Source organism: Alosa alosa, chromosome 19 (assembly GCF_017589495.1).
Source record: "Alosa alosa isolate M-15738 ecotype Scorff River chromosome 19, AALO_Geno_1.1, whole genome shotgun sequence".
Classification (NCBI taxonomy): domain Eukaryota; kingdom Metazoa; phylum Chordata; class Actinopteri; order Clupeiformes; family Clupeidae; genus Alosa; species Alosa alosa.
In genome coordinates this window covers 21,968,303-21,989,635 of record NC_063207.1, presented here as the reverse complement: position 1 = coordinate 21,989,635, position 21,333 = coordinate 21,968,303, and the positions used below count along the sequence as shown (strand labels likewise).

Genomic DNA, 21,333 nt, shown 5'->3' with positions numbered 1-21,333 from the left:
AGTCCACTTTGAAAAGCCTGGTGTGTTTCCCATAATCACATTGGCAAATATGTCTGATCATCATTGTGTATCTTTTAATATAGTACTACATACTCCAAAAATTCATCCCGAAATTGCAATCAAATCGCGACTCTTGGACATTAGAGCAGAACAGCAGTTCATAGCTCTTATAGACTCCATAAATTTAGATATTTTACATCATCCCATTGATCAAATGGTAGAGGCTCTCAATCGTGAATTAGGCGCTCTGCTTGACAGAGTGGCACCCTTAAAGACTAAAAAAAGGCCCTGTAGCAAACTGACACCTTGGATGAACGAAAATATCCATGATCTAAAAAGATCATGTAGAAAAGCTGAGAGAACATGGAGAAAAACTAAGTTACAGGTTCACCGTGCCATTCTAAAAGAAAAAATAGCAAATTATAATAGAGCTATTTGGAATGAGAGGAGGAACCACTTCTCTAAGGTAATTGCTGAAAACAGTGGAAACTCTAGGGTGTTGTTCTCTACCATTGATAGGCTATTGCATCAAACACCTTTTGATACACTCAGTCAGGCATCCTCTCTAAGATGCGAAGAATTTGCAGACTTCTTCAAAAACAAAGTCATTTCTATAAGGGAGGCTATTGGTAACACAAGTAATATGGTTGATAGTACACCCAAAAACAGCCCCCCAAAATTAAGGTCCTTTAGCACTATTACTCAATCTGAGCTTGGTAAAATTATAACTCAAACCGGCTCCTCAACATGTGTTTTAGATCCAATCCCTACTAGATTCCTCAAAAAAGTATATGATAGCTTAGCTCCCTTTATTCTCAAGGTAATATATACCTCATTAGAAACAGGTATATTTCCAACTGCTTTTAAAACCGCTGTTGTGAAACCTTTACTTAAAAAGTCAAATCTTGACCATACCAATCTGAGCAACTACAGGCCTATATCAAATCTACCGTTCTTGAGCAAAGTACTTGAAAAAGTTGTTTGTAATCAGTTAAATACCTTCCTCAACGAAAACAGTATCCTTGAAAAATTCCAATCAGGTTTTAGATCAAATCACAGCACAGAAACGGCTCTAGTAAAAATAGTCAATGATCTCAGACTGGCTACTGACTCAAACAAAGTCTCAATCCTTATTCTTCTGGATTTGAGTGCGGCATTTGACACCATTGATCATAGCATCCTAGTTCACCGCCTTGCGAAGTGGGTGGGTCTCTCTGATAATGCTCTAAACTGGTTTCAAACCTACATTACTGGCAGAGATTTTTATATCAGTCTAGGAGATCATGTATCTGAAAAACATGACTTGCCTTTTGGTGTGGCCCAGGGAAGCTGCCTTGGTCCTCTGCTATTTTCTCTATATATGCTTCCATTGGGAAACGTCATAAGTCAGCATAATGTAAACTTCCACAGCTACGCAGATGATACCCAATTGTATATTTCTGTGGAGCCAACTAACCCAGATGGCCTTTGCTCCCTCAATGCATGCCTAACCTCCATTAATCAGTGGATGAGCAACAATTTTTTGAAACTAAATGATGACAAAACAGAGGTACTTTTGGTTGGACCAAAACTAAAGCGAGATATTATTCTTAGTAATCTGGGGAACTTGGCGCACCAGGTCAAACCAAAAGTAACAAGCCTCGGTGTCATCTTAGATGCAGAGTTAAGTTTTAAGCCCCATATCAGTAAAGTTACTCAGACAGTCTATTTCCACTTGAAAAACATTGCCAAAGTGCGGCCCTTTTTAACTCAACAAGATGCAGAAAAACTAATTCACGCCTTTATCACTAGCAGGTTAGACTACTGCAATGCACTTTTCACTGGTCTTCCCAAAAAACATCTAAAGAAATTGGCACTCATACAGAACTCTGCGGCTAGACTTTTAACTAAGACTAAGAAGAGAGAACACATCACCCCTGTGTTGGCTGAACTGCACTGGCTCCCTATTTCCTATAGAATTGATTTTAAGGTTATGTTAATTACTTACAAAGCTCTGAATGGCATAGCACCTTCATATATCTCTGAGCTTTTAATATCTTATCAACCACAAAGGAAACTTAGATCATCCAATTCTAATCTTTTAATCGTACCCAAAGTGCTCCACAAACAAAGTGGAGAAGCTGCTTTTATCCATTATGCCCCCAAACTATGGAACACCCTGCCTCTGTACATCTGTACAGCGAGTTCAGTAAATATTTTTAAAAAAGATCTGAAAACATACCTGTACAGGAAAGCTTTTAGTTAACTCATCTTATCCTGTAGACTACTTTTTCAGATTATTCTACATCTGCTGCTATTGGAGGGCGCAGCCAGCCAGAAGCAGATGGGCTCCCCCTATTAAGTCAGGTTCTGCTCAAGGTTTCTTCCTGGAATATGGGAGTTTTTCCTTGCCACAGTTGCCATATGGCGTGCTTGTGGGGGGTAAGAGGGTTAAGGCTGCCAGTCTTATGACGTCATTTTCTATATTTTTGATATGTTGCTGAGTGGATCATAAACAACCCCAGCAATGAAGAAAAGTGATTGATATTGACTGACTGACTATTATTGTGTTACATGCTTCAAATGTAAAGCACTTTGAGCTGCATTCTGTGTATGAAAGGTGCTATACAAATAAAGCTTATTATTATATCTTATTTCCAACAAGAAACAGCAATGATTTCCTGCTGTATGATTCCTTTAGCATTAGCATTCCTTAATGTACTTATGTAGAACAAATCAGCAACTGGAATTGGATGATCCTTGCAAAGTTATGGATGAACCCCAATATACTTACCCTGACAATGAGTACTGTTCAGTCTCTTGAATCCTTTGGGACATTCCACTTGGCCGTTGGCAATGACTGCATAGGCTGGTGAAGAGAAACAAGGAATTAGGGTTAGCTAGCTCCAGTCTACAACAACAAACAAAACCAAACCAAAACCAAACATAACAAAACCAAACAAAACAATCAATCTAAGATTTGTACGAAGGATATGAGCCAACCATGGAACACTCTTCATAACAAGAGCATGCTCAGATGTGCTAAGAACATCTCACATGCTTTAAACAGAGAATATCTCCTGTGTCACATAACAATATTATTGGAACTATCTTTAAATGGCAGACGTTTGTGTAATGAGAAAAAAATCTTTGTCTAAGTCTATGAAAATGTCTAATATGTGAATATATAGCCCTCTCCTCAAGAAAAGCAGCTTGAAATTTCACTCAATGATCTTTATTTGATCTTTTTGACAGTCTCCTGACACGTCTTTCCATCATCATAATGTAATATAATAATATATGTATATACTGTGCGAAGGACCTAGACACCTGACCTCTGGAAGGACATTTTGGTGGTTAAAACAATCCTGTTTGGAATTCCTGATAAATCATGGCACATGAGGTGGTCACATGCGGGAAACCCCTGTGTCAGTGGGTCAAAGGTCATAACTAATCACGTCAAAATATGCTATGCTCGTCACCCACCAGAAATTCCCCAGACTCATTTCAATGGAGTGACTTGCTGTTTTAAAGAGAGCCAGACAAAGCATTCTGACTAGAATCAGCATTAATGTTGGAGCTAGACAAGACAGTAGTAACTGGGTCTTGGCCCTGATGTTGAAGCTCTAACCACTTATTTACACTAAAATATAAGCAAAAGGTAACAATAATGTTTTATGTGTAGAGAAATGGTTCACAATCTATTATAAACTTTGACTTAAAATAAGCAAAATAAAAAAGGAAATACTTTCTCAGCAAAGTGTGGCTTAAAGTCATCTTGATCCTACATCCTAACACTATGACATGTACAGTATACAGTGAACATACACCCACAGCTAGCTTTAGCCACACATCTTATTTAGTCTTTCACAGACATGTCAGGCAGCCTACGTGCACACACCAGACTAGAGCAGACGTCTCAGCACAGAGTGTTTCAATGATCTTTTTTTCCAGTAGCATAACGTAGCATACTGTAACATCCTCCTCATCAAGGAGATATATGGCTCTGTTTTTTTTTATGTGGTTCATATTGTATTATGTATGTGGTCTGTTAACTGTAGTTTTTCAATTTCCCTTACCACACGGCATAACGTGGCAAGCCCAACTTCGCCCCTCTTGGGAGCATAATTGAATTGTGTGTGATTGTCAAATAAGCGTTCGGCAACTCATAACACCCCCCTGTCCCCAACAAAATATTCCACAGAAAAGGACAGGAAAGGGGTGGGGAGCGGAGAAGTGATAAAAGGGTGTGTGAGATCATGCTGACCCTATTCACCCAAGGGAGCAGTAAGCAACTTGTGAGCAATTGCTCCAGTGAGAGGCCTGATTTATGGGGACTCGAGGAGGCTCAGCGACGTTGCCCCAGGACGCCTCCCTGTGTCCCTGAACCACAGACAGCTTATGGCAGAGGATTTTCCTTGGTGTTACAGACTGAGAAATCTGCCCCTAGGTGCAGCAGTGGGTCATCTCTTATGAGTGCCGGGAAATGGCCGTGGAGGGCCAGTCAGGGAACATGTGGTCCAAGCGGATAGAATCATGACATGCTTAGGTAACCCTTTCACTCAAGACATCAGAGTTGAACGAAAACAGATAGATAGAGACTATCTCTGTGCCTGTGCAGATGTCTCCAAGTATGCATGTCAAACAGTTCCTTTTGAAACTACTTCAGGTATCAGTGTCTATAAAAAAGTTCTGCACAAAACCATAATGTCAAATTTGTGTCTATAAAATAGTGACCTGGTTTTGACGGTGACTTCATACATATCTCTGACCACTGATCTGGATGTGCTGCAGCCAGAGAGAGAGTGCTTCAGCTACTGCCTCTGGTTGATGTGTTTAGTCTGGTTGTGTGTGCTGCAGCTAGGCTACAGCGTAAACAGCCCGTTCTGTAGGCCATGCTGCTAGAAGCAGTTCTTGGTATCAAAGAGCTAGCAATCTTTCTAGTGGAAGAATAACAGAGGAAACACAAATAACACAAGCTTGTGTGTAAGCAAGCTCTGGTCTGTAATAGGCTTTGTGATTTAGTTGATGTACTGCACACTTTTGAATCCAGCATCTATAAAGCTTTATAACACGTTCATAAAGGGTTATAAAATCCTCATAATGATGGACATATGTCTGTATAACTTTATACAATGCATAAAGTGTCACAGTATTATTATATGAGTCAGTTTACAGTTTTAAGTATCATAATGCATTACAAAGCTCCCCTTATCATTGACATCACCATTGCCACTATCCAGAGACTTTATTACACATTAAGTAATGTCATGCTGTAATGCCATCTTTGCACTTTATGAGCTGAATAAAGCTGTATACATCTGTGTCAATCAATATGAGGCATATGAATACTTTCTAACCACCTAAGTTTGTAAGTGTGTAATGCTATTTCTTTATGCATATTTCCTGTCAACTCAAAATGCCAAGAATAACGTCAGGCAATGGCACGATGAAATCCCTAAAAGGATAATTTCACGGTCAGAGTAAGTGCTTGAGATCACCCAAATGTCTGTGAACTTAAAAAACATAAGTGCAAAAAACTCCCCTCCATCTCACACCCAGTATTGGAAGGATACATGACCCCAGTTGCCATGAGCCAATTTATTATCCTTCAACAAATGTATATTAAACTTAAATAAGTACATTTCAAGAAGGTTTAATTTTGAGCCTCTTGAAACAAAACGTAACCTTGTTTGTAAAGATAGATAGATAAAGCTGCTAGCTTTGACATAATTGTGATTTTCTTTGTACATAGAAGATGTGTGGTCCACTTGAAACAGCTCTCCATTTGGTCCAAAGGCAAGAGGACCAGGGAGAGTATTGTCTTGTCTATCGTGTCTGGTTCTGATTAAACTGTAGGATTGTATGGAATCTGAGCAAGTGATGTATTAGATCCTTCTGCCATTAGGTCTTATGTGAGACAGGCTGACAAGTTCTCTTTGCAGTCATCAGCTCCATTACATCAACCATTTGACATACACCATTCCATTCCATTGAGATGTACTAGTGCAATCTGCTTAAAATAGTGAATTGGCTGTAGTTTGAATTGAGTTTTTTTTCACAGACACAGGCTGGGTATCAAACGCAAGCACTCTAGTCTCACTTCTTACGTAAGATTTGGGAAAATGTCCGATGTGGTTTGCCTGGTCAGGGGAATAAGTTCTTTCATGAAGTGATACAAGACAGTAAATTTGTATTTTGTATTTTGTCAGAGCACTTCCTTTCTGGTGAGCATTAGTATGAAGCAAGAAACCTTAGGGCAGATGCAGAGCTGTGTTTTGTTTAAAAGAACCACAAAGTTGAAGAAACATAGGAACTCTGATTGCTTTGCTATTAGAACAAGAGTGTCGCAAAGTCTACGCGCTCCTAGCCAGCCCTGTTATTCATGGAACACATATGTTTTTATTTGGTGCCTTATTTGGTGTCTAGAAATATACCCAAATGTCTTTTTTTTTCTAGAAAGCCAAAAGTACACCCTGGCTATTGCAGTGGCCCAGGAGCAGCTGGATTAGGAGAGCAGTGCAACTAAAAGCTCTAATCTAAATATACAGTGAGTGGAATGCAAAATAATCAAGTGTGGTATGCTGTTTACTTACACTCTACTTACCCTTTCACTCAACATTCAATCAGATCGGAGATGAGAACCAGCTTTAGATGGGTTATGGTAAATATGTGTATGTCTCTGAGGGTTGAATCAAGTAGTGATGGCAGGTATGGAGAGAAGGTAGATTGTGTTTGCACAGGTTCTGTCTACAATATCTGCAGAGGTTGCCTGTTTTTTTTATTCAACATACAAATATATGTGATAAGAAATATGTAAGACTGTGCGTGTAAGAGTGCTTGAATATGTATCTGTTTCTGAGTGTACTGTGCGTAAGAATGTTTGAATATTTGTCTGTTTCTGAGAGTACTGTATGTGTCTGTTGATGTTACCTGGTTTGCTTGGACACTCGGTGCACTTATTGAGTCCCCACGACGCTCCCACGCTTCCACAGCAGTCGTCTTGCTTGGTCAGACCTGGGAGGGGCTTCCCGCACTGCAGCGCACATGCACACAAATAACACAACATCAAATGACAAAACAACAACAACAACAACCACCACACACACACACACACACACACACACACACACACACACACACACACACACACACACACACACACACATACACACACACACACACACACACACACACACACACACACACACACACACACACACACACACACCCACACACACACACACACACACACACACACACACACACACACACACCCCAACAAATGAGGATCCTGTACATTTTTTATCAAGCACCTATAACACTTTAAAATCAGACATCCAGAGATGTGTGGGTCAGACATACAGAAATCTTTCTGATTTTTTCTGAACAGTCATATTCTTTGCACATGATATGTGCAAATGTTTTTTCCAAGACAAAGAAATAAGACAAAGTATTGTGAGACCATACAATCACAACATATACCAGTCTATAAACTTCACACACAAAATGTCTTGTTGCATCTTGTGTGTGTATGTGCCAACCCTGTATTGGAACATTTAGATGGGTATTGCTGTATTGCCATTTTGGAATGGCTTTCTCTTCTTTCATTTCTTCTGTGCTTGGAAAACACTTTCATAAATAAACCATGTGAGGAAAAGGAAAAGAACACACAAAGCTTGCAGTTGAGAGTGAAATACTTAGACTGTTGGTTGTGGGTAAAAGGGACAAGAAACAAAACGTCTTTTCTGTAGGCGTCTTTATCAGCGTTGTTAAACAATTACACCTTCTTGAACAGATGTCTTTTTCCATGTGGCTCCAAAAAGAGCTGTGAGTAAGGGAGTGAAATATCTCTGTCTCTGGCAACTGATGGCTCATTTTCCACACCTCCAAACTTTGCTCTTGATTTATAGAGCGAGAGCGATCATGTCGCAATGTTTAAAAAAAAAAAAATTTGATCTGTATATCTGGGTTTCTGCCTTCGTTCTCCATTCATAAAAGTACAATTCAAATCACAAATCAATCATTGGGTTAAGTGTACACATAAGTCACTTCTCCTCGTTGCGGCAATTGAGCTGTAGGGCGAGTTGTGCGACATTGAAACCAGGTTCCAGAAGCAGTAATTGTGCTCTGTGTGTGTGTGTGTGTGTGTGCATGCAGAGCATCTGAGTCTAATTAGGACGGACCAAAACAGACTTTGGCAAAGATCAATCCACTGCTGGCATGGACACTTGGGGCTCTGGACTACTTGGGTGAAGATTATTGTCAGACATCCCTGCAGAAACATTCCAAGCAAGCAAGTTGTAATTTATGGGGTTTTGGAAGGCAATATATATATATATATATATATATATATATGTGTGTGTGTGTGTGTGTGTGTGTGTGTGTGTGTGTGTGTGTGTGTATGTGTGTGTGAGAGAGAGAGTGTGTTTTGACACAAAACTAGGACACTGGTGTTTACTGTCGGCACAGTATCTCAAATTTAACACTAAAAGAATGATTAAAACCCACAAGTCTCTGGACACCTCTGGTCTGTGACAGGAATTGTTGAAGTCTTAAGCACAGTTGATGCTCTCTTTTGGAGTCAAGGACAGAACTGGGCAAGCACACTGATGAATTTTATCCAAGCCTTAAATGTCCTTCCACGGGTTGTATTATGGTAGATTAACTCAAAGCCACAAAATGGATTGTGGTGACATCAGGTACTGTATTACCGAGCTGCATAACGTTTTCTCTCTTTTTTCTGCTGCACTGTTTCTCGTGCTCATTTTATTGTCCACTCTGTTCTTTCTCGGACCAATCTCTGCTTGTACACAGGGACCTTTCCCTTGCTCTGTGTAGTGGAGCGTGACTTCCGTTCTGCTCTAACTCATGACACGTTTCTCATCAAGCACAGGAACAGGAGACCGCAGGGGTGCACAGGGCCTTGTAAATACCAAGCTAAAGTGTTAATCGAAGGCAGACGGGCTTCCGGTGAAAGGTATAGCACTTTTTAAAACAGCTGAGGACTCTCTGGGCTTCCATGCTATGAGAGACTGGAAAACCATGTACAGTTATAAGTTGTGGCTACTGTCAATCATCTGCCAATGAATGTAGTAGACTATAGAGGTCTACAGTGAGTCTCTAGTGCTACTACATTACAGTTTAGGAGAGAGTTCCTCCTAAAGTGCATGTCATCATTAATAGCAAAATCATATAAAAGTCACAACAAATTTACATAGGAACATCCAACAAAACTCAAACCAAACAACTAACCAACAGGACATTCCCAAAGTATGGATATAGTTACAGTAATAAACTGTAACTGTAAATCTCATGACAGCTTTTTTATTATAAAGTCACTTGTTGTTGATGTTGGTCATTAAAGAACCTTTACAAAAATGTTGTGAGTTGAGTTCATATGGAGCATGGGCATCAGTTTGGTCTGAACAAAGCTGAGGACATAGACTGCCAGCCCAAATCCAACTTTAGCACATCCAGATTGTATCAAAATTTATTTTTGATTGTATGGTCAACACAAAACCCCATGAAATGCAATTTGGAAATGGTTTGAAATGTGATTCAAATTGTAAATTTACAGATGCATTTCATTATCAAAAAGGATTTTTGTGAGTCTTTTGGGTCTTTTGCATCACATACCAATTTCTCTCAGATTTCTCTACATGCAAGTGCACAAAACAATGGTTTCACCTTAGATGATGCTACAATCATACATGCAGCTAGCAGAAACTTGAATGACACATTCACTAGACTGATGGACACAACCCTACCTATCTTCAACAACTGGACAGAATTTGCAGCTCAGACATCAGTCCACAGGTAACCAGGGCAGCTCAAGGCAACCAATAGACCAATCTCTTTCCAGAGTAGGTCTACCTCCTCTCCTAACACCTCTTGCAACCCTAACACACCCAACTCACACTTATCAGGCACTTCCTTTCTTTTTCCTACTAGTATCTGGTTCTACTGTAGTACCTGCTACCTGGATCTTCTGCTCATTTTCTATTCAAATCTTCGGCACAATTATCTTGGATTTGTTGTTGTAAAATGTAAAATAGTCAAATCTTAGGCCTCCCATTGGACTGTAGCTAGAGTGTTGTTCCTCACATGTAAGTGGCTTTGGCTAAAAGCTTCAGCTGAATGACTAGATGGAAGTGCAAATGCAAGTGAACTTACCTGGCCATCAACTGTCTCCTGAAAGCATCTTCCCACATGTCCATTCTGTCTGTTGAGGGGCCTTGTAGGACTGGTCTTGCCGTTGCCATTGCCATGGCCGTTGTTGAGGTTGTGGTCATTGCCGTGGGCAGGCTGAGAGCGCTGCTGCACAGAGTGTGATGACCCATCTCGGCTATGATTCTGCACAGCCTGACCTGGCTTGACCCGAGCCACCTGATGCACCTGGACCTCAGCCTCTGGGGGATGCTGAATGTGGACATTCACCATTGATAGGTGCGTATGGGCTGTCACACACAAACACACACACACACACACACACACACACACACACACACACACAGAGATACAAGCAGAGAGACACAAACAGTGTGAGAGAGAGGCATAGAGAAAGGGAAGAAGTCAGCACTACAGTCTGGTTGATGATGGTGATATAGACAGTCAGATATCGGTACCATATCTTGAGCGTCTTTTTTGCTCTTCAGAGAAATCAGTTGTTTTGAAACTTGCATAAAAGTAATTTAATTCATTTAATTCTTAAACACAGAGACTGTTTAGCTGGGACCATGTTTGTCATCGAGTACCACATTTTTTTGCTGTTCACTGAAAAGCAGCGAGGCTCAGCCTTCTCTCTCTACTTGGTCTTCCGTAAATTGTGATAAAGTTCTCTCTGTATATTCCTCATATGTATACCATCCTAAATGCACTTCTTTTATAATTCTTTTTAAAAAATATAACATTTGTTGTGTAGGTAAATAGCTGTAAGGGCCCTATTGTGGCTAAGCCATTATTTGTCGAGAAAGCTGGTCTGACCGCATTGCGGCCTTTCCAACATGTATCCAGACAAATGTGTTATTAAGCGCTTAGTTGTAAATTAGGGGGAAAGATGATATTGAATGGGCCTTGGCAGACACTCAGTTGTGGTATCAGGAATTAAAAAGTGGTATAATGCCATCCCTATGGGGATGTACAAAAGAACATTCATGTGAAAGCAGGCAACTGCACACAACAGTCTTTCTAACTCAACTAGGCTGCAGTGCAGAGTGGCAGTATTTGTAACCAGGCAATTCTTGATGCTGAATCTGGTTTGGGCTATTATTTCAGGCAGAGAATATATGGCCAAAATTAAGTGTTAATGTAACTGTACTGCGATATCACACTTGTATTCATGGGTTGGTAAAGGATATCCTGACAGCTGTGAGTACCTTGGCCTCTGGTCTTGTGCATATGAATCACATCATGAGGATATCCTTTTCTTTGGAGACAAAACAGAGTTTGGCTTTGTAAAAATGGCATTCATTAAAAAATGAAATTGAAACTTCTATTGCAAGAAACTTTGGGCACGGGAAAAATGCTTTGTTTTTTTTTTTTTTTTTTTTTAAAATGTTCTTTCAATTCTTTTTTCTGCATCTTTCAGTGTTTTTACACTCTTTTCAAGTCTTGTGTCAGTGTAAGTACTTTTCAATATCAAGTTAATGTCTCTGGCAGGAGAAGTGTGTGAGTGGAGGAACAAAACAGACATATGTTTCTTTAAAACCTTGCTGAAAATACCAGCATGCAGGAGTCACCTCCTCACTGTTAAAGAGCCAAATGGAATTTTGTGGGTACTATTCCATAAAGCATCCACTGAGGACAAATGAGACAAATGTTTCTCATACTACAGATAAGACAGATGTGCTTTTTTTTTTATCCTGCACAGGTGTGCATCAGCGCCTCTCACTAATCTCTCCTGGTTAGAGCCAGTTTGCACTGCTTTGTGTAGGGCTTTTAACAGCAATATACTGACAAGATTCAGAAGTGCTGAAGAGTTTTATCTTGAGTTGATGATGAGTTGGTGAAGGTCCCTGAGGATCTGAGGGACTTCAGTATAAGGTTATGAGCTTGGCGTTTGACATTAGGGAATTTGTCTAGAGATTGATCCAGTATTCTGCATGAAATTTCCTCTTGTATAAATCACCAGTATATACACTAATTGGCATTGCATTTCTTTTCCTTTTTTTTCTTTATTTTTTTTGGGCTTTTTATGCCTTTAATGGGACAGGATAGTGGAGAATGACAGGAAATGAGTGGGAGAGAGAGTCAGGGTGGGATCGGAAAGGACCATGGGGCGGGAATCAAACCTGGGTCGCCGGCGTACGGTGCAGGTGCCCCAGCCAGTCGCACCACGGCCAGGGCCGGCATTGCATTTCTGGCCGATACGAGTCATACGGTCAGTTTTAACATCTCATTTAGTTTTGGTTACAACAAAGTCATTACTGTAATCGGCTTGAATGTTTTGGACAACTAGTCAGCAGACCAACACCACTGAACATAAACAATGATTAATTACCTCCCTGGTTGGAAAGGGGCAAAGTATACATAGAGTGGGAGGAGCTATTATGTCCTCCATTCCCATTGGATCCCTGGATAGTGGCTCTGCTTGGAGGCGGAGCTGGCAGGTGACAGAACTTCCCAGTGGAGTTGGACGGACACCAGCATTGGTTCTGACCAATACACCGGCCACCGTTCAGACAGGGTATTTGACAGAAGACTGGATAAAAGAGAAACACAAACACACACACACGCACACAGAGAGAGAGAGAAGATCAAATTTCTTGCCACAGTTTGCCAAATCTGTATTACATACACGTTCACGTGTATCTATCATACACAGTATATAACATCACATTTTGGCAAGCGAAAGAAAGAAAGAAAGAAAACAAAAGCAGCAATAAGTAGGTTTGGCCTATTAACAGGAAGACGTGTTGTTGGCGTGGAGGTTCATATTTTAAATCCACTGTTGGGAAAAAGGTACATCAAATTGTCTGTACCCTTAACACTGAATGTTCAATATTAATCAAGTAGGCCTAATCAAGCATCTTGCCACCATTGGCTGACACATGCGCATGACACCGACCGTCTGCAATGTGACATCCCAGATGCAAGGACAAACAAATCACTAATGATTTTAATGAGGACCAGAAAAGAATGTGGATGAGCAGTCGCTTGAAATGTGTTCCTCGAGAAGTCTGAACAAGTCTCTAGTGGTATATTCAAACAAGTTTGGAATAGTCATGACCATCTTCTATGCGCTTGAAAAGCTCTTTTTCATCTTTTATTGATATTGTTGACTTTTACTGTGATTGAACTGATTAATAACTGAGATCGTTTCCAAGATCATGTGAAGGCAGACCATGTGTAATGGTGTTTACATAAGAAACGCCCAGATTTTGGGTTTGCTCTGCCCAAAGCACAAAACTGCCCTCTGGACATGCAAATCAGAATCCAAGGCAGGATAAGTGTGGGCTAAAAAGTGCGTAGCTACAGTGCATGGAAGAACAGCATGGGAAAATCACACCACAAATTACACTTGGAGGGAAGGGAGAAATATATCTGACACTGTAGTATACAACATAGAGTTCATAAAATGTCCTTTAGGTCTTTATGATGTCTTCAATTCCATATGGAAGAACTCTCCTCTCAGCCTATTCTCTCTTTCTCTCCTCTCAGCCTATTCTCTCTCTCTCCTCTCAGCCTATTCTCTCTCTCCTCTCAGCCTATGCTTGTGAAGGCTTCACTCTTACACTTCTAATGACTTCCTGCTGGACCACTGATGACTTCCCATGAACTTCCACATCAACATCCTTATGATAGATTCTGGAATTCGGCCTTCCTGACTCATTGCCGAAGCCTTTAAGTACTTATAGACAATGTAACATTAACATGGTATTACTGTAGGTATCACTAAATGCTCTGAACACAGGTATGATCATAATATTTCTGTAATTACAGTCAATTTTCACAAAATTGTATTGTAAAATTGAGTATTTGACCTACTATGTAAGTATGCATGAAAACCAAATATCACAACAAACATACATATAAATGCTATATAAATGTTATATTTACATAAATAGGCCTATCTACACATGTATGATATGCTGCTGCTAGGCTGTAAGAGGAACGGGGGTCTGACCAAGCACATTCAGTCCTTTAATTCCACTTATCCTGGCAGTGGTGCCTGTGTCTCAACTGAATGGGATCTTCATGAAATGCCAGGCAAAGAACCGGCTCCTCAACCCCGAATTTAAAATAATTTCTTTCAAATGTCTAATAAGTTAATACACTACTACAGTTATACAAAAATGAGTGGGGTTGGTTGAGGGGATGTAAGGGTAACTGGGGACTGACTGAGGGCCCACCCAACCCTTTAATTCCTCCTGTGCTCTTGGCAATGGTGCTGGCGGCCCAACTGGGTGTGAACTTTATAGAACACCATTCAAAGAACCTGTTTCATGAAACCAAATTTCAAATCTCCCAGCAATATGAAAAAAAAACATCTATGCAGCAAACCCAGGCAGCATGGCAATAAATGTGTTTTAACAGGCACAGAATCACAGCAAATACGGATAATTTAGTTTGTTCATATTTGGAAGGTTTTGACTGTGTGAAGTGACAATAAAATGAGATGAAAGCAAGGCAAAAGGAGACTATGTCCATGTGCGTGCACAGACTCCTCTCTCACATTGAGCGGGAGATTGGATAAGGGAGGAGCAGCAGGAGGCATGCCAGTGATTACACATGCTGACTAAATCATGGCTACAAAGGCCATTCATTTCCCTCATATCTGTTTCCCAGTCCTGAACAGTGCGTCGCTCTCACCCACTCCACTCCTCAGCATGCCTCACAAACTATTCTTAGACAACAACCTCACTCATTTCAACTCTTTTCCGCTTTTCCCACTGATACACATATACAGTAACGACACACACATAAGACACACACAAACACACACACACAACCACATGCACAACAAGTTAGGAGTCATAAACTCTATAAGCGCAACAAATAAAACATGATATAGACAAAGGCCAAAACTATGGACACAGCAGCTCAGAAGCCTCACAATGTCATCACATCCCACTGTTCTTTTTCAACTTATACAGCCTACACCACAAAACTGGCTCGTGTCCTAGAAGGGGGCACGTTGTCTTAAAGTACACATTGGTTAAACTGTGTATGAGTGTATGTGTGTGTGTGTGTCAGGGAGACTGAGAGAGAGAGAAAGAGAGAGAAAGGGAAAGACAGAGAGAGAGAGAGAGAGAGAGAGAGACAGAGAAAGAGAGAGAGCCAAAAACAGCAGCTATGTTATTCAACCAGGTTTTACTGCCTCTCTCAGAGGGCATAGCTAAAGCATGAGGGAATTGTTTACTGTCCTCCACACGTTCCTCCAGGAGCAAGAGTAACAGAACCTTCACACACACACACACACACACACACACACACACACACACACACACACACACACACACACACACACACACACACACATGCACAAGGACAAAGTAACATAACTTGTAAGGCTTCAAACATTGTCAAGCACAAGAAGTGTTTACCTTACATATTGAAGTCTGTTCCAGAATGCTATCAACCGTTTGCCATTTTGTCTTGAATCTCATTGCAAATTCCATGCCACTTCATCACACATGTGTAATACCATTGACATAAACCCTACAGCTTCCACTTCCAATAATCTCACTGGTTGGAATGAGAGAAAATGCAACCGAGTTTCAAGAATAACTTGTTTATCTTCAGACAAGCATCACAGAGAGGGAGTTATAACAGAGGGAGATGTAACAACACTTCTGTCCATACAGTGTATATTTTATGGCGACAGAGAGGAGGGAGTTGGCACCATGTGTGATCTCTGCTACCCTCACCTCACCCAGCACTCCTTGGCACAGAGCTGAGCTTTAATGCCTCTGGTCCCTGTTGATTACAGTGGTGCTGTAAATAGTTATTTTCCTTTGACTATTCCTTGTCATCTGCTTATTTGTTGACTTTTTGCATCTTGGTCGTGCCACTATATCGTGCAGGACTGATAATAAACCCCTTTAGCAGGAATGTGCTATTGAGGCTGAGCCATAATTTGTTGAGAATGCTGGACTGAGCCCATTGCAGCCTTACCAACTTGCATCCAGACAATCGTACTTTATTTTTAACAGCTTAGCTGTTTTAAAGATGACATAGAATGGATGAACCGAGTATTTTAACATAGAAGGTATGCAACTTTGGTCTGTCAACAACATGCTGAGGTGCTATTTTACAAGCCCATTTACAAACCTATAATTAGAATGGGGAATAAAATGGCCCATTTTAGCAGATATCTAGTACCACCTCATGCTTATCTGGCATGGATAATTAAGTGTGCTTCACTCTGATTGGCTGCCTTCAGCTACTTCTACTTGAATCTCCAACTCAAAGTGGTAATGTTACATATGGGGGGGAGGGAGGGGGGGTGAGAGGGGTGGTGGTCTGTATTTGCATCAGGTCACACACTGTCTTGTTCAGATTCATCCATTTTTTTGTGTCATTTCAAAGTCTGAGATTCACAAATGAGGTTCGAAACAACCATGTTTCCGGTTAATGTTAGCTTTGTGGCCATGCACTCCACTTATTCAACAAAGCCACAGTCCGTTCTATGTTATCTTTAAAACTGGGAAACAGACGGTATCAGGTCACTTAAAAATGGCCATTCCTAAAATGACCAAGAGGGACGTAGAGCTTCACCAATTGCCTCATAAAGTATTCAAAAAGAAAGTTGTGCTGCATTCCAAGTGTTTCATAAGTGGTAATTGGCAATTGACCGATAGCAAGCCCTGCCCATTGAACACAGTTGAGCCAATGGCAGTCCAATAGCTCTGCGCAGGCAGACACACTCTGTCAATTTCAGCTCAAGGCTCCATAGAAATGCATTGGGAGCTGTGATTTTTGTCCGGTTTTAGGGGTTTTATAGTGCTGTGAGTTAAAAAGGGCGGCCGAATGACAGGTGTGGGATTAACGCTGATACACAGAATAATGGCTTTCAATGTTGATAATGCTTTCTGTAATTATGTTAAATTAGATTAAATTCTCTCCTCCCAGCTCTCCCCTGTTTTACCTATCAAAGGGTTACTCCTTAGAAAACCATAACGAAACAGTACGCCATGGCAAGAGAGACATTGGACACTAGTGTTTCTACGACTGATTTAATGAGACACAAATTGGACTGCTGATAAACAGTACATATCTCATTACTTATTAATGGGTGCAGCCATCTTGAACATTTGAACTCTGGGGGTTCAAACGAGCTGAAAAGTAGGAATTACAACTTCAAGAGGCATCCCAATTGAAATGTCTTGCTCATAACTGGGAAATATGACTGGGAACATAACTCACAAGTACAAATTGAACGCAGTAACCCAGCCTCTACCTGAACAGCCACTTGGATGGATGCAGCTCCGAAGCTACCAAGATCATAAAATCCTATTAAAAAATGGCCTATATACCAAGATCATAAAATCCTATTCAAATATGGTCTCTAACTAAAAATAAATATCATTAATCAAGAATCTCACATGTTTATAACACTTTTAGCTTTTTGCACTGTATTTTGTCATTTTTATGCTGACAGAAAGTGAAACTAAAACTTAAAATCTTAATCATAAATTAAGATATGTTACGAATCAAACTTTGATCTATCCCTTTCTAGATGGCAATCCTTCAAGTCCTTTATACCAAGCCTCAACATTTCTCCTTTTGCTATTTTCCTTTTCAAATTGTGGAAAACTGTGAAACTTAGCTTTGCAACAACTGCTTTGGAATCTTTGTAAAGTAGAAAACCGTAGCTGGCTACAACCGCTACATCTGGCGTCTCTCATAATATACAGTAGCTGTCATAGCTGTATGGGTATGCAGCATTGGTTCCTTAGATTTTCTATGTAACAATATTTGAATTCACTTTTCTGAGACCGTCATTTGCGCATTGTGCCTCATTTCACTAAAAAAAACACCATATGGCCCTGTAAACAGGTTAAAAACTTGTCACCGGAGAGGGTCTTAAAGGTTGTGGTATTGGTATAAGTATCGTATCAGGCATCAAAAGTGGTCCCCAGTCATTACAGTAATAGGCTACAGCAACACATGGCATTTAATATAGTGTTATACTGACTAAATAACAAAGAGGTTTAAGGCTGTTTTCTGTCTGTAAGATATCAATTTAATTAATATTTAATAAAATTGAAAATGTAAGAATGACAAATACCTCTGTCATAGGCTTTCTTTAAACCAAGCTAGACAGCCCCTACCACATATCCCTTTGCCCAATGTAGCCTAAATACTTTCCTGTCGAAAATACAATTTGCATTTGCAGTGTGCAACATATGTTCTGGAGACACAGATGTGGAAATTACTTGGAAGCAAAGACTGTGTGAGCCATTGTGGTGAGCCATTTAGACGAGGAAGAGAAGGGCATATTAGTACACTCACATAGGCGGAAGCCCTGGCTTTTTGGCGGCTGGTTCTGGTTCTCACTATAGACAGTGGTCTTCTCTCCCCTCTCACAGCTGTTGTAGCAGCGGCCTCCAGAGCAAGTCCTGCGGCACACCATGGGCGTGAAAACAATCTTGATGCGGTCGACACCAGAAGTGAGGTTAGCCCCTGGGACGGAACAGAGTAGGAATGGGGCCTGAGTAAGCAGCAGTAGTAAGATGGGTAACGTTACTCCTGACACCAGCTGCATTGTCCTAACACACACACACACCCACACAAACACACACACAAATGACTAGACTCCTTGCATGAAATGGACACAATAGGATGAGAGGAGGTGTGTAAGTTTGTGTTTGCAAGTGTGTGTGTGTGTGTGTGTGTGTGTGTGTGTGTGTGTGTGTGTGTGTGTGTTTGAGAGAGTATTTTTCCGTGTGCCCAAGAGTGCCAATGCCTGGATATTGTGGCAAGCCTGCAGCTGGAGAGAGGATGCGTCATTGCATAAGCTTTCTGAAGGAGGAGAGAACACAGAGAGGGAGAGAGAGAGAAAGAGAGAGAGAGAATGAGGGGGAGGGGAGAGAAAGAGAGCAAGAGAAAAAGAGAGGGAGAGAGAATGTCCACCATCTGGCAAGTCTCCAAAAAGACTTCTTCATTGAGAGTGAAACATTTGATGTGTGCATGTACAAAATCTGTGGGGAACTTGTTTAATACTAAACGTGGTAAGTAATGACACAATGAGTCCCATGAGTTTGTGGGATAGCATAGACAAGGTGTGTGTGTGTGTGTGTGTGTGTGTGTGTGTGTGTGTGTGTGTGTGTGTGTGTGTGTGTGTGTGTGTGTGTGTTTGTGTGTGTGCGTGACGGTGTATTCTCTAATATTCTCAAATACATTGGGTCAGTACTAGTAAATAACAGTATATTTACCAGATGGTGAGACTGCACTGTTGATAGAGCTCTGCCCACTTGTGTCTTGTAGTCTTGGGCTATTGTTCAAAAGACCTGGACCAAGCTCATTGCCATGTCTGTTCTCAGTGGGCAATGCATTGGAGTTGAGATGTGCAGTGGATTCTGGGTAACGCTTCACTGTCCTGGATGCACCCGTCTGTCTGGAGGAGGAACTTGCAGAGCCTTCTTTTGTCTGTGTGGTCCTGGACACATAGAACGAACAGCACTGAGATCTGTGTGCAAACTCCAAAGCCTGGTACACTAACCATCCTAAACAATGTGATAGGCAGATAAACCAATCTAATAGGCAGGCTTTCTCCAAAACACATTTGGCCTTGATCAAGAGGCCACTAGAGGATCTGGAGAATCTTGATCTACTTTGTGAGAACTGAATGTTCCAGGAATTTTACAAGAATTCCAGAATTAGTTGGTCATCTTATTCTAAGCAGAACTCATGTTATCACTACTACTACTACTACAACTACTACTACTAATACTACTACTACCCTCCACTCGGCGGCCATATTGCAACCCATTTATTTTGGGCAGAACTGCGCGTGCGCAAGGCTTCACGACACCAACCTCGCTCCAGCTGCGAGATCACAACACATGATTTGCACGACGTATTCACAACATACCACATGATTGGCACGATGTATTGACATGTCAACTTTTGGCGGTGAAAGGGGCATAATATGTGTAGATGACTGCCATGTTTGCGTTGCAAACTAACACCATACATTTCTATGGGAGATTCTTTGAGTGCTGTGTCTCCTCATTAGAAGGTCTCTGCTACTACTACTGTACAACAACTACAGTACAACTACAACTACAGCTACATCTCCATAAAGCATGGAGTTGCATCCTGAAAAGTTTGTGCTTGAGGAAAAAAAGTTTCCTCATCCAAGGCATACTGTGTGCCACCCTGAAGGACGAGGTGTGTCATTGGTAAAATTGCACATGGTACAGTATATCTTCACCAAACTAAATCAGTGACGTTCTTTCAGAATTCTTCTAAAGGCCTGGGCTTAAAAAGGATCAGTGTTTCCAATGTTAAACAATGTTGAGAGTACCAAGAGAAGGGGAGAGAGAGATAATTAGAGAGAGAACATAATAAAGCACCCCATCTTAGGTCATAGAAATATCAAATTGATTTTATGGATGACATGCCATCATTTTGACATAATTTGCCCTTACTGAATAAAGAGCATCCCTTCCCTGCTTGATAAGCCCTTTAGCCATGATTCACTGACATCTGGAGTCAGTCAGCGCACACCATGTCTTGCTAATCAACTGTGGATTCAAAATGATCAAAATGTATGCTGTAACACAAAACCAATTTTTCTGGCTAATAGAATCACTTCACAAAGAATACTTCGGATTTGCTAAAAGTTTAGTTAACACCAGTCTGGTCCCTAAGGTTAGATGGGGAGTAAAGTAATTTAGAAGAAGATTAAGAAAGACAACACATAACATAAATTCTTCAAAATGCTCAAGGCAACTCTTACTCTGTCTCAGGACTCCTATTGCACCTAATGTCTAACATCATCATTTCTGTCTGGTTAAGACCATATAATTCCATTCTATCTGACAGAATTTTCTGTGCTTTTTGCAAGTAGGACGTTTTTACAGCAATGTGCATGCACACTAATCCAAAATCTAAATTCAGAATGCACAAGGCCTGTCATAGAACACTGATGGGTCACTGACCAGCAAGACGAGAACAGAGGGCCACCCGGTGTGAGAATAATCTTTCCCTTGCAGTTATAACATGTTCGTTTAAACTCCATGGCACCATCTGATAATAAACTGAATTGTTAATTTAGTTCTTTAAGAAAGGTAGTGTGGAACAGCATTACTGGAACAATCTTTCCAATAATCTCAAGACTTGTCGTAGTGTTACACACTAAATATTTCATTACATTTAGACAAATATATTGTATCAAACCAA

At 40.7% G+C, this 21,333-nt stretch overlaps 1 protein-coding gene across 1 annotated transcript in view; it reads right to left on the bottom strand.

The window, feature by feature from the left end:
- The window catches only part of LOC125283987 (latent-transforming growth factor beta-binding protein 2-like), a 93,648-nt gene that overhangs the window by 39,859 nt on the left and 32,456 nt on the right, over positions 1–21,333 (bottom strand). The window contains exons 4-9 of the mRNA XM_048227618.1: positions 19,362–19,585; positions 18,439–18,609; positions 12,482–12,682; positions 10,156–10,439; positions 6,913–7,015; positions 2,774–2,848 (exon numbers count right to left, since the gene is read on the bottom strand). Of these exons, the coding sequence (XP_048083575.1) occupies positions 2,774–2,848; positions 6,913–7,015; positions 10,156–10,439; positions 12,482–12,682; positions 18,439–18,609; positions 19,362–19,585 (1,058 nt within the window). The remainder of the gene's footprint in view (positions 1–2,773; positions 2,849–6,912; positions 7,016–10,155; positions 10,440–12,481; positions 12,683–18,438; positions 18,610–19,361; positions 19,586–21,333) is intronic.